A 14,039-nucleotide genomic window follows, 5' to 3' on the forward strand; every position below is an offset into this window, starting at 1 on the left:
AAAAGTTGTATCTTTTTATTTCTCAATTCATTAAAACAGTAGCCGACGCGTTTCGGACCTAACCTGGTCCTTAGTCATGGCATCTAAACATTAATGTTACAAGACAAACATGGTATTAGTGTATATACATACCACCTTTTGTTGCGATGCTCAATCAAAATGAATTTAATCTACATTTTACATACGTTACCTCATATACAACGATATCCTTTCTGGACATCGAACTCACGGGCAACCCCACAACTGGCAAGGTAGACACTGCCCTGTATAGGAAACCAACGGCAGGCAATACCGTCTTGCATGCCACCAGCCAACACCCAAAACATACCATACAATCTATACCAGTAGGAGAGTACATCAGATCAATCAGAGCATGTTCTACACCAGAAGCTACACAACGCCAACTTCACGACACAGAACAAAGACTAAGGGACAGAGGCTATCCGCCACTTACTCTTAATAGAGCTAAGGGCATAGCAACTAACAAATCCAGAGATGACCTTCTTAGGGATAGCAAAAGAACTCGCAATAACAGATTTCAAAAAGGAGTTTATTTCTGTACCCCTTTCACCAAGGAATTCACTAAGGTCAAAAAATATAAATTACTAACCGGTAATTTCTTTTCTTTGAGCCCATGACGGCACCCCTGGAGAGGTCCACCCCCTGCTCCCATAGGACAGGAAACAGGATACAGGAAATCCCTGGATCTTTTAAAAGAGTAAACTCCCCTCCTCTCGTCAGTCTTTAGCAAGGACCTAGGAGCGAAGCTCACAAGACACACAAACACAAAAAAAAAATATATATATATATCTACGTTTTTTTTTTTTTTTGTGTGTGTTTTTTGTAAAAATTTTTTTTTTTTTTTTTTTTAGTATATACAGCTATATACACATATATATATACATACATACATATACATACACCCACTCATACAAGGGCGGGATTTAGGCGGGGTGCCGTCATGGGCTCAAAGAAAAGAAATTACCGGTTAGTAATTTATATTTTCTCTCTTCGCCCGATGACGGCACCCCTGGAGAATAGAATAGGGATATACCCGCCTAGGGGGGGACTACAGCATGTAATACCCTACGACCAAAGGTCAAATCTTCAGTAGAAGATAGTTGTAACCTGTAGTGTCTGTAGAATGTATGTGGGGTGCTCCATGTAGCTGCTCTGCATATCTGGTCAATGGAAACTGATGCCCTTTCTGCCCATGAGGTTGCTACTGCTCTAGTTGAATGAGCACCGAATCCGACTGGTGTATCAATGTTCTTGGCTTTATAACATTCTCCAATTGCCTGCTTGACCCATCTGGCTATTGTCTGTGTAGAGGCAGTCTTACCCTTAGTTTTTCCTTGAAAAGATATCAGTAAGTTATTACTCAAGCGCCATTCCTTCGTGACCTGTAGATAGTGTAGGATCGCTCTTCTAACATCAAGAGAATGGAAAGATGCTTCACGCTCATTAGTTGGTGTGTTGCAAAATGAAGGTAACACTACCTCTTGTGACCTGTGGAAGTCAGTAACAACTTTCGGTAGAAAGGCAGGGTCAGGAGAAAGAACAATTCTATCGTCTCTAATGGTCATGTAAGGGGCCTGTATAGAAAAAGCCCTAATCTCACTAACCCTCCGTGCTGACGTAATAGCTAATAGGAAGGCCAACTTGTATGATAGGAACTTAATATGACATTCGGTTATGGGTTCAAAGGGGTTAGTGGTAAGACCATTTAGAACTAAATTAAGGTCCCAGGGAGGAATCCTTGATTTAATAGTGGGACATAGTCTACTGGCTGCTTTAACAAATCTCTTGATCCATGGATGATCTGCCAGTTTACAGTCATAGAGGGCACTGAGGGCAGAGATCTGGACCTTAATGGTGCTGGGTCTAAGGTTCTTATTTAGACCCTCCTGAAGGAATTGTAGAATTAAAGGAACGTCCGGAGCAGCCAGTACATTAATCAGTTTATTTATAAATCTGCAAAATGCTTTCCAAGTACGCAGGTAAATGATAGAAGTAACCCTCTTTCTGCTGGCAAGTAGAGTGGTGATGACTTCCGATGAAAGGCCTCTATCTATCAACAATTGCCTTTCAAGTGCCATGCAGTCATGTGGAGATTCTGAACTAGTGGATGAAAGACTGGGCCCTGGCTGAGGAGATCTGGCCTGTCCGGTAGAATCCAGGGGTCCGTCAGAGACATCTTCCTGAGCCAAGAAAACCAGACCCTTCTTGGCCAAAAGGGCGCTATTAGTATAACATGTGCCCTGTCTTGTCTGATCTTTCTGATAACTCTTGGAATCAGTCTGATAGGAGGGAAGGCATAAAGTAGGCCCTTGTTCCAGGGTTGCGCTAGAGCATCCAGGGCCATGGGTCTGTCGGCAGGGCAGAGGGAGAAGAACCTGTGGGTCTTTCTGTTCGTGCGTGAGGCAAAGAGGTCTATCTCTGGAGTTCCCCACAGACTGCAGATTTGGAGAAAGACTTCCTGCGAGAGTTCCCACTCTCCCTGATTTAGTGAGTGTCTGCTGAGAAAGTCTGCTTTGACATTGTCCACCCCCTTCAAATGGAGAGCCGAAAGGGACAGACAATGTGGTTCTACTAGTCTGAAGAGAAAATGGGCTAACCTCATGAGCTGTGGCGATCTCGTGCCTCCCTGATGGTTGATGTATGCCACTGCTGAACTGTTGTCTGTTAAGATTCTGACATTTCTGTTCTCTATTAATGGAAGAGCCTGGGATAAGGAGAAGAATATTGCTCTCAACTCTCTCACGTTCTGAGGGTCTCTGGCTTCCTCTGGAGTCCACTGGCCCTGGAAGACCTGAGAATCCGAATGAGCTCCCCATCCCCGAGGACTGGCGTCCGTGGTGATGGTTATGACGTCCTCCAGATTCCAAGGGAGCCCTCTGGTGAGATGATCTCTTTCTTTCCACCAAGAAAGAGACCTGAGGGTCTGTGGAGATAGAAGAAAGGAAGAATCAAGAGAATCTGTCGCACCATCCCATTCACCAAGAATTTGAGACTGAAACACCCTGGAGTGATATTGTGCCCAGGGGACCGCAGGAATGCAAGAAGAGAATAGACCCAATAGTGACATAGCCTTTCTGAAGGTAGTCAGAGGAGTGTCTAAAAATTCCTGAGTTCTCTTACAGATGTTAGAAATGTTATTTTCTGGTAAGAATGACTTTCTGGATCTGGAGTCTAAACAGATTCCCAGAAACTGGCAGTGTTGAGAGGGGATCTTGTTAGATTTTTCGGCATTGATCTCCCAACCTAAGTTAGAGAGGATGTCCTCCACTATCTTAATCTGGGCCTGAAGGGAGCTAGACGAGTCACCTATCAGTAAGAAATCGTCTAGATATGGGACAATGATAATGTCCTGTTCTCTTATGTGGGCCATTACCTCTGACATTACTTTGGTAAACACTCTAGGTGCCTGTGAGATACCAAACGGTAAAGCCTGGTATTGAAAATGACCAATAGAATCCTGAAGTTTTACTGCCACTCTCAAAAACCTTTGATGGTCTGGGTGAATGGGAATATGGTAGTAAGCATCCTTTAAATCTAGGGTGGCCATGTAACAATCCTGGGTGAGATTTAGGATGGCTGAAGAAACTGATTCCATCTTAAACCTCTCATAGGTCAATACCTTGTTGAGGGGTTTAAGATTGATAATGGTTCTGAAAGAACCATTGGGCTTCCTTACCAGAAATAAAGTGGAGTAAAACCCTCTACCATACTCTGCCTCTGGGACTGGAATCAGGACTCTCTTATCCAGTAAGGACTGTACTTCTAGTGAGAGAGCTACATGTTTCTCAGGATCTGATGACAAATCTGTAACCACAAATTTTTCCCCTGGGGAGGACAAGAAGGAAATCTTCAATCCATGTTTTATTATATCTAGAACAAACGTGCTATTGGAAATACCACACCATTGTGAGAAAAAACATGAAAGGCGACCTCCCACAGGGACCTGGCGTCATTGTGTAGGTTTTTTGGAACTATCTGTGTTCTTGAATAGGAACCCTTTAGATTTTTTCGTGGGTCTCCACTCTTTCTTATTAGTATTAGGAGCCCTTTGTGTGTTCCTACCTTTTCCCTTGAAGGGGCGATTAGCCTGCTGAGGAATCAAAGGAAACCCCTTCTTTTTGTCTGAGGCCTTCTCAAGGATATTGTCCAGAGCTGGACCAAAAAGCAGGTTGCCTTCACATGGGACACCACATAGCTTGGATCTAGATGTGACGTCTCCTTTCCACTCCTTAAGCCACAGGGATCTGCGAGCAGAATTCGATACTGCGGCCGAACGAGCGGAAAGTTTAAGTGCGTCAGCTGACGCTTCAGACACAAATGACATAGCTTTCTCAAGGGTATCAAAGGGTTTAAGGAGTTCCTCCGCTGGTGTACCCTTGCTAATCATCTCTTTTAGCTCTGATAACCATACTTCTAAAGCTCTAGAGACTGAAGTAGCGGCCACCAAAGGCTTAAATAGAGCTGTGGATGCCTCCCAGTCCTTTTTTAAATAAACCTCCGCCCGTTTGTCCATAGGGTCTTTTAAGGAGGCACAGTCCTCAAACGGAAGAGCATTCTGCTTGAAAATCTTTGCCACCGGAGGATCTATTTTGGGAGCCACACCCCAAGTACTAGACTCTTCTTGGTCAAACGGGTACTTCCTTTTGAACTGTAAATCAAACAACAGAAAAAAAAAGGGGGGGTTGTCTAATAATCATGAGTTCCTACTATATTCAGGACAGAAATAGGTGTATACCTATATCCCTATATATACATATATGAAAAAAACACTCACGGCAGCAGGGATAAAGAATTTTCTATCCGGGTTAGACCATTCATGTTTGATTAAGGTCTTGATATTCTGATGGATAGGGAACACCAAGCGTTTTTTAGGCGCTAAAGCTCCAAACATTCGGTCCTGTATAGTCTGGGATTCAGGAGTATCCTCTATGCCCATCGTCTCTCTTACTGCTTTAATAAGGATATCTACAGTTGGAGACGGGTCAGTCGCAACCTCTAATCCTTCTACTCCTGATGACCCCAGGTCCTCTGCCTCTGTGCCTAGACTCTGTTCCTCCTCATCTCCTATGGAGGATGGAGGTTCGGATACAGACATACTATGCCCAGCTTCTTCAAGATCAACTGTTGGAATAACCACTGGAGCAGCCATAGGCGGAGGCAGATTCGGAGCTGGTATAGGGTTTGTTGGAAGGGTAGGAGAAGGCACCTGAAGTGGAGGCTGCGACTGAGAAGGCATGGCAGCCTAAAAAACAAAGAAAGAACTTTCTGAGGATGTTCTATATACATATATATATATATATGATATTACTTCCCCCTTTCTTTCTTACGTACCCTAATTTCCTTCTTAATGATGCTTCTCATGTTACGTACAAATGAAGGTCCCTGATCTTCCAATACTCTATTCATACAACTACCACAGAGAAGTTTATTGTATGAGCTACTAAGACGTTTTCTACAAGTTGGGCATTCCTTGCTTTTAGCTCTGCTTTTACCGGATGACCCTTCCGATAAAGCCTGTGTTGAAGGTGTAGTGGTTTCAATAGTTTCAGCGCTTTCCGCCTCCATAACGATAATAGAAGTTTTTAGGAGGTTAGATATCCGACTGCAGCTAGCTACAGTGAAGCGGTATAACAGCACCGGGCAGCTACTCACTTGAAAGGAGCAGCTGTAGTACTGGATGTACTGCCCCGGCGTCTTCTTCGGCACCCTTTTTAAATTTGGCGCCGAATCCCTTGTGACCGGCTGGTCCCGCCCCCTATGCCGCGCGCTGATACGGCGTCACCCTCCCGGCGCTCTCCCCGAGCAGGCCTAAGCCCCGGAAGTTGCCGAACACGGCCGGCAGAGCAACCCCCTCCCCAGTGCTTCCGGTTACCCATGCCACAGCGCGCGCGAGCGCAGCGCTGCAGACCGGAGCACCAGCCGCACCGAGGAGAGTCAGGGGAGCCCCGGGGACCCGTCTTCCGGAGGTGTCGGGGGGGGAGCCAGACTAGGAGGCTGCTCCACCAGCGGAGTCTGATGCCGCCGGGACGCCGGTAAGGTATACCACGGCCACCCCAGTCACCTCTCTTTTTCCAGGGTTGGGAAGGAGAGAGACCCCTTCCAGCTCCTGCTCCCGTAGGGACAGGAAACAGAAACTGACGAGAGGAGGGGAGTTTACTCTTTTAAAAGATCCAGGGATTTCCTGTATCCTGTTTCCTGTCCTATGGGAGCAGGGGGTGGACCTCTCCAGGGGTGCCGTCATCGGGCGAAGAGAGAAATATTGTTCAGAAACATTTGGGCATTTTACGACAAGATGAGGGCCTAGCAAGGGTTTTAGATGATGGTTGCCACTTTGTTTCACGGAGGGGACCTTCACTTGGCAGTTTACTCTCCCCCAGTTTATTCACCAGCACTAAACCCACCAAAAACCTTAGACCCAATAAACAAGCAGGTTTTACCCCATGTGGTAAACCACGGTGTGGTATGTGCAGGTATACGGGAAAACACAAAACTTTCCACTCCAGTGACATGACCAAATCTTTTGATATTAATCATAATTTAAATTGTGAATCGGACCATATTATCTATATCATTCAGTGCACAGAGTGCAACCTACAGTATGTAGGTTGTTCCATCAGAAAGCTTAAAGTCAGAATTGCAGAACATGTGCACAGCATTAAGAGTGCGGGTCTACAACTCTCCGGAGCTGCCAGGCATTTCTGCACCGCACACAACGGTAGCTTAAATCCTTTCAGTTTTGCCATCGACAAAGTTTTTGAGCCCAAAAGAGGAGGTGATTGGAGAAGAAGGGTCCTAAAAAAAGAGGCAGAATGGATCTTTAAATTGGGCACAAGATCACCTCTGGGCCTTAACATCAGAAGTGACCTGATGTTTTTATATTAATTTCCCATCCACTTTCCTTATTCAGCACCGCAGAGTGCCTCAATATACCTCTTATTATTTGAGATGTGACATGTCCACCCCACTGATGTCCGTATTTGCTCTCTTTTCCGCCCTCCCCCCTTTTGTTGTGTTTGTTGTGTTTGTTGTGTTTTTTGTTTTTTTGTTTGTTGTTTTTTGTTTTTTGCTCTTGTGTTCTTGGGTTTGGTGCTGTTGTTTGTTGTTTGTTTTGTTGTTTGCAGTTTGTTTTTTGTTTGTTGTTGTTTTTTGTTTGTTTCTTTTTTGTTTTTGTCTTTTTGATTTTTTCTCCCTCTGTTACCAACCCAATCTCACACACATTCAATACCAAATTTAAAATTTATTATTTCTATTGATACATTTATCTATGGACTCCGGTCCCTCTCATTTAACTCTGCACTGGCAGTCTGCCTGCACTTCTATTTTTATGCCTGCTGGCGATGCGTTCCAAGCTGGAACGCATCGCATTGCATGAACCCAGTGCAGGCTTCATTCATCCTAAACTCTGTTTTCCGGGTGACACGCATGGTGCGGTTCACCCACCGGATATGACGTATCGTCATTGATTCCCTTCCCCTATTGTCCGCTGGTGACACGCATTATGCGTTCCACCAACCGGAAGTGACGCTTGTCGTCACTTCCGGCCCTGCCGGGTATTAAATGGGATCCACACCTGTCTGCCCCATACGCTGCAGCGCTTTGCAGCGTTATTCATGCTTCCCCTGTTGTCCGGCTCCTACGGGTAAGTGGCACCATCTACACTTTACTCCATATTACTGGGATACTTACTCCCTGTCAATCATGCTGACACTGTGTATAAACTTACATCCACTATATGTATATAATGCATTTTATTTGTTCATTACAGAGACTACCACTATGGGAGTAAATATTTTCCTCTCCCTGTGATTCCTCAAACTAAAAGGTAATTCATTGGAGAGAGGCACATGGGGGTTTCTGACTTATAGCATGTACTAACCCCTCCTTATGCTGCATATACACATTCATCCTTGCACACACACAGCTTTGCATATACAGCTTATACATATACTTTGCATATACACAGCTTTGCATATACAGCCATTGGGTTTATATTAAACGTGGCAATTCTGCTGAGATGTGATTATTCCTTATATAAATTAATACACAGGCAGGATACATTATGACTCAGACATGCGATTTATATACATACCAGCATACCAGTATGTGTCTACTAAATTTTACCTTTCCCTGTCATCAAACTCTGGGTCACACATTGTTTCACATCTAGCGGTTTCTTGTTTTGTTTTGTATACGCATAGCCATGAAGCCCATGCTATAACTAACAAATGTGGTAAAACGTGATTGTTTCACATATATATTAGCCTTATATTTCATATATACATTATAGTTTAAGCATGTGGCCCACATATATAGCAGCATGTCTTTGCTATTAATGTTTGTGCTACTAATCTCTTGTTACGTATAGCTTTTTAATCACCTCGTATTAGGGCTGGGCGATTAATCGAATTAATTCGATTAATTCGGCCAGAAGGTTAGAATCGATTTGATTTTTTGTGAAAATCGTAAATTCGATTTTCACAAAAAATCATTGCGGGCAGAGAAGGGCAGAGAAGCGCGGAGAGTCAGTCGGGCGGGCGGACGGGAGGTGCAGGTGTCGGGCAGGAGATGGAGGGCGGGCAGCACTGCGTGGAGGTGCCGGCCGGCCATGAGGTGCAGGTTACGGCCGGCGGGAAGTGAGGGGGCGGCGCTGCGTGGAGGTGCCGGGCGGGCGGGAAGTGCGGCGAGGTGCAGGTCGGTCGGCAGTCCCCCAGAGCCGCGACCGACCTTCCCCAGCTGTACACATAGCCCTCCTCCCCTCACCCCGGCCACACATGCAGGTCCCGGTCTCTGCAGGGACTGTAGTGGTGATAGCGTCGCTGCCATTACTGGAGCTGTACAGCAGGATCTTCACCCCTGATCCTGCTGTACAGCTCCAGTAATGGCAGCGACGCTATCACCACTACAGTCCCTGCAGCCTCCTGCAGAGACCGGGACCTGCATGTGTGGCCGGGGTGAGGGGAGGAGGGCTATGTGTACTCCTTTCCCAATCATTCCCAGCTGCCCCAGCCCCCCTCCATCTCCCCCAGTCGCCCTCCATCACCCCCAGTCGCCCTCCATCACCCCCAGTCGCCCTCCATCACCCCCAGTCGCCCTCCATCACCCCCAGTCGCCCTCCATCACCCCCAGTCGCCCTCCATCACCCCCAGTCGCCCTCCGTCACCCCCAGTCCCCCCTCCATCCCCCCCTAGCTGCCCATCTATACCTGTACTACTACACCCCTCATCTGTACCTGTACTACTACTACACCCCTCATCTATACCTGTACTACTACTACACCCCTCATCTATACCTGTACTACTACTACTACTACACCCCATCTATACCTGTACTACTACCACACCCCTCATCTATACCTGTACTACTACCACACCCCTCATCTATACCTGTACTACTACTACACCCCTCATGTATACCTGTACTACTACTACTACTACACCCCATCTATACCTGTACTACTACCACACCCCTCATCTATACCTGTACTACTACCACACCCCTCATCTATACCTGTACTACTACTACACCCCTCATGTATACCTGTACTACTACTACACCCCTCATCTATACCTGTACTACTACACCCCTCATCTATACCTGTACTACTACTACACCCCATCTATACCTGTACTACTACTACACCCCTCATCTGTACCTGTACTACTACTACTACACCCCTCATCTATACCTGTACTACCACACCCCTCATCTATACCTGTACTACTACTACACCCCTCATCTATACCTGTACTACTACACCCCTCATCTATACCTGTACTACTACACCCCTCATCTGTACCTGTACTACTACTACTACACTCCTCATCTATACCTGTACTACTACTACACCCCTCATCTATACGTGTACTAGTACTACACCCCTCATCTTTACCTGTACTACTACTACACCCCTCATCTGTACCTGTACTACTACACCCCTCATCTGTACCTGTACTACTACTACTACTACTACACTCCTCATCTATACCTGTACTACTACTACACCCCTCATCTGTACCTGTACTACTACTGCACCCCTCATCTATACGTGTACTACTACTGCACCCCTCATCTATACGTGTACTACTACTGCACCCCTCATCTTTACCTGTACTACTACTACACCCCTCATCTGTACCTGTACTACTACACCCCTCATCTGTACCTGTACTACTACACCCCTCATCTGTACCTGTACTACTACACCCCTCATCTGTACCTGTACTACTACTACACCCCTCATCTGTACCTGTACTACTACTACACCCCTCATCTGTACCTGTACTACTACACCCCTCATCTGTACCTGTACTACTACACCCCTCATCTTTACCTGTACTACTACTACTACACCCCTTATCCACTATACCTCCACTACTAAACACACAAAGAAGATCTCCTATACTATATGGGGGCCCAGAATGGCACACAGGGGGCTTGTCTACTACAGGGGAGCACTGTTACAGTGAGAAGCAATACAGTTGTCTCAAATGTCATTAAAATAGTATCTGATGCTGCAAGGACAAAACTATTCTGTTTATTTAGCAAAAAGGAAAAAAAAAAATCGAGATTTAAATCGAGAATCGTCCAAAATTTTTAAAAAATCGAGATTTTATTTTTTGGCCATATCGCCCAGCTCTACCTCGTATGTATATACACTAATACCATGTTTGTCTTGTAACATTAATGTTTAGATGCCATGACTAAGGACCAGGTTAGGTCCGAAACGCGTCGGCTACTGTTTTAATGAATTGAGAAATAAAAAGATACAACTTTTAACGTGAGCTGAAGGAATCTGGTTTGTTCTTTTTCACTGTATATACCTCGGTATCCAGGGGATATACCTTCGTGCTCGGTTATCTACATTATAAGAAGTTTCTTCCATCCTTCCTGGGCGCTGACCAACTCTCTCTACAACTTATATCTATGGTATATTGATAGGCTATGGGGTCCTCCGCCCCTGTATATCTATGACATATTGATAGGCTATGGGGTCCTCCGCCCCTGTATATATTTATGGTATATTGATAGGCTATGGGGTCCTCCGCCCCTGTATATCTATGACATATTGATAGGCTATGGGGTCCTCCGCCCCTGTATATATTTATGGTATATTGATAAGCTATGGGGTCCTCCGCCCCTGTGTATCTATGGTATATTGATAAGCTATGGGGTCCTCAGCCCTGTATATATCTATGGTATATTGATAGGCTATGGGGTCCTCCGCCCCTGTATATATCTATGGTATATTGATAAGCTATGGGGTCCTCCGCCCCTGTATATATCTATGGTATATTGATAAGCTATGGGGTCCTCAGCCCCTGTATATATCTATGGTATATTGATAAGCTATGGGGTCCTCAGCCCCTGTATATCTATGGTATATTGATAAGCTATGGGGTCCTCAGCCCCTGTGTATCTATGGTATATTAATAAGCTATGGGGTTCTCCGCCCCTGTATATCTATTGTATATTGATAGGCTATGGGGTCCTCCGCCCCTGTGTATCTATAGTATATTGATAGGCTATGGGATCCTCCGCCCCTGTATATATCAATGACATATTGATAAGCTATGGGGTCCTCCGCCCCTGTGTATCTATGGTATATTGATAGGCTATGGGATCCTCCGCCCCTGTGTATCTATGGTATATTGATAAGCTATGGGTCCTCCGCCCCTGTATATATCTATGGTATATTGATAAGCTATGGGATCCTCCGCCCCTGTGTATCTATGGTATATTGATAAGTTATGGGGTCCTCCGCCCTGTATATCTATGGTATATTGATAGGCTATGGGGTCCTCCGCCCCTGTATATATCTATGGTATATTGATAGGCTATGGGGTCCTCCGCCCCTGTATATCTATGACATATTGATAAGCTATGGGGTCCTCCGCCCTGTATATCTATGACATATTGATAGGCTATGGGGTCCTCCGCCCCTGTGTATCTATGGTATATTGATAAGCTATGGGGTCCTCCGCCCCTGTGTATCTATGGGTTCCCCTATGGTATAAGGGAATGGCTGTCTTGTCTGACTCCCTATCTATTTCCATGCCCCGGGCATATCACTATGGCAGCCTACAACATGGGGACATACAGACTGGCTGCACCCGCACACTCCGGTATGACAGCCAGAGACGCAGGGCGCCATTCACACAGCATGCGGTTCTGCAGGCCAGTCTAGCAGCGGAGGAGTCACAGCGGCCACTGAAAACACAATCCCCATTCAGATTAGGTTACATTAGACAATGGTCATAAGCGTCCAACCGACCTATCGATGAGGAGGTGCGGATCTCCCATCCACGGGATGAGGTGCCTCCCCTGCTCGTGGTACATGGCCTTCTCATCGTCCCGGAACACCTTGCAGGCATAGCCGAACACCAGGAGCTCCGCCACCGCCGCCGGGCTCTTCCCGCTGCTCTTCTTCCGTACGGTACCGGAGAACATGACCAGACCGTCCGGGCTCGCGGCCTACAGAGGGGATTCAGGCCTCCGTCACTGCAGCGCCCCACACAAGATGGCGAGCCGAGCACTTCCGCTTCTGACTGCCCGCAGATTCGACATTCTCCTCACAGCTTTCCCTTCCCTTTTATTAAAAAAAAAATACATTTGTGTAGAATATATATTATCTGCTGCGGCTTTCTCTAGTGTAAATACGCATCTGTTATTATTATTATTTTTATTTTTTTTTTAAAGCAAGCGCGAAAGTGCTTCACCGTAACCACAGTTCGAGTCTCGGCTGCTGCTGGGGCTCAGGTGGCTGATCCTACTGCTGTGTATATAGGCTGCGATCACACTGGGCGTCTCAGCGGCGGCTTCTCTTACATCTTTAGATATCAGTCTTAACTTTTACTTTCCCTTCTTCAGTATTTGGTTCAGAACTTGCTTCAAAAATCTAAAGCTGCCTCAGGAACCGCAGGTGTGATTCTAGCCCAAGGTCACACTGCGTTTTTTTTTTTTAAACAATACCCCCCCCCCTTTTTTTTTTATTTATGTTTTAAATCTCTTCTCTTATTCAGCTAGATATTAGTGTTTGGATAAACTGCCCATAGCAACCAGGGGCATAACTAGGATTCATGGGGCCCCATAGCAAAAGACTGTATGGGGCCCCCCTCCTCAGCATACTCCTGGAAGGAACGCTGTCTCTGGCAATGTGTTGCGAGCCCTACATGTACACATGCCCCCACATAGCCGCTAGTCTACTGTGCCACCATCTCCCCCTCGTGTACCCTGTCATCGTCTTATCTGTTGCAAAACTACAACTCCTATTATGTGAAATAGTCCTGCATATTACCACACAGCATGCTGGGAGATGTAGTCCTGTATGTTACCACACACACCATGCTGGGAGATGTAGTCCTGTATGTTACCACACAGCATGCTGGGAGATGTAGTCCTGTATGTTACCACACACCATGCTGGGAGATGTAGTCCTGTATGTTACCACACACCATGATGGGAGATGTAGTCCTGTATATTACCACACACTATGCTGGGAGATGTAGTCCTGTATGTTACCACACATTATGCTGGGAGATGTAGTCCTGTATGTTACCACACACCATGCTGGGAGATGTAGTCCTGTATGTTACCACACACTATGATGGGAGATGTAGTCCTGTATGTTACCACACACCATGATGGGAGATGTAGTCCTGTATGTTACCACACACCATGCTGGGAGATGTAGTCCTGTATATTACCACACAGCATGCTGGGAGATGTAGTCCTGTATATTACCACACACTATGCTGGGAGATGTAGTCCTGTATATTACCACACACTATGCTGGGAGATGTAGTCCTGTATGTTACCACACAGCATGCTGGAAGATGTAGTTCTGTATGTTACCACACACTATGCTGGGAGATGTAGTCCTGTATGTTACCACACACCATGATGGGAGATGTAGTCCTGTATATTACCACACACTATGCTGGGAGATGTAGTCCTGTATATTACCACACACTATGCTGGGAGATGTAGTCCTGTATGTTACCACACAGCATGCTGGGAGA

At 45.9% G+C, this 14,039-nt stretch overlaps 2 protein-coding genes across 2 annotated transcripts in view; both read right to left on the reverse strand.

The window, feature by feature from the left end:
- Positions 1-12,550, reverse strand: part of LOC138778158 (splicing factor, suppressor of white-apricot homolog) — a 62,563-nt gene extending 50,013 nt beyond the window's left edge. The window contains exon 1 of the mRNA XM_069956425.1: positions 12,293-12,550. Coding sequence (XP_069812526.1) covers positions 12,293-12,468 — 176 coding nt within the window. The 5' untranslated portion in view covers positions 12,469-12,550. The remainder of the gene's footprint in view (positions 1-12,292) is intronic.
- LOC138778157 (lamina-associated polypeptide 2-like) lies at positions 3,963-8,741 on the reverse strand. The gene is made up of 3 exons (XM_069956424.1): positions 5,353-8,741; positions 4,796-5,263; positions 3,963-4,669 (listed from the first exon to the last, which is right to left on the reverse strand). Exons 1-3 carry the CDS (start codon positions 5,584-5,586, stop codon positions 3,971-3,973), a joined length of 1,401 nt encoding a protein of 466 aa, XP_069812525.1. The 5' UTR covers positions 5,587-8,741; the 3' UTR covers positions 3,963-3,970.
- Positions 12,551-14,039: the final 1,489 nt, after the last annotated feature.

Source organism: Dendropsophus ebraccatus, unplaced genomic scaffold (assembly GCF_027789765.1).
Source record: "Dendropsophus ebraccatus isolate aDenEbr1 unplaced genomic scaffold, aDenEbr1.pat pat_scaffold_655_ctg1, whole genome shotgun sequence".
NCBI classification, from domain to species: Eukaryota; Metazoa; Chordata; class Amphibia; order Anura; family Hylidae; genus Dendropsophus; species Dendropsophus ebraccatus.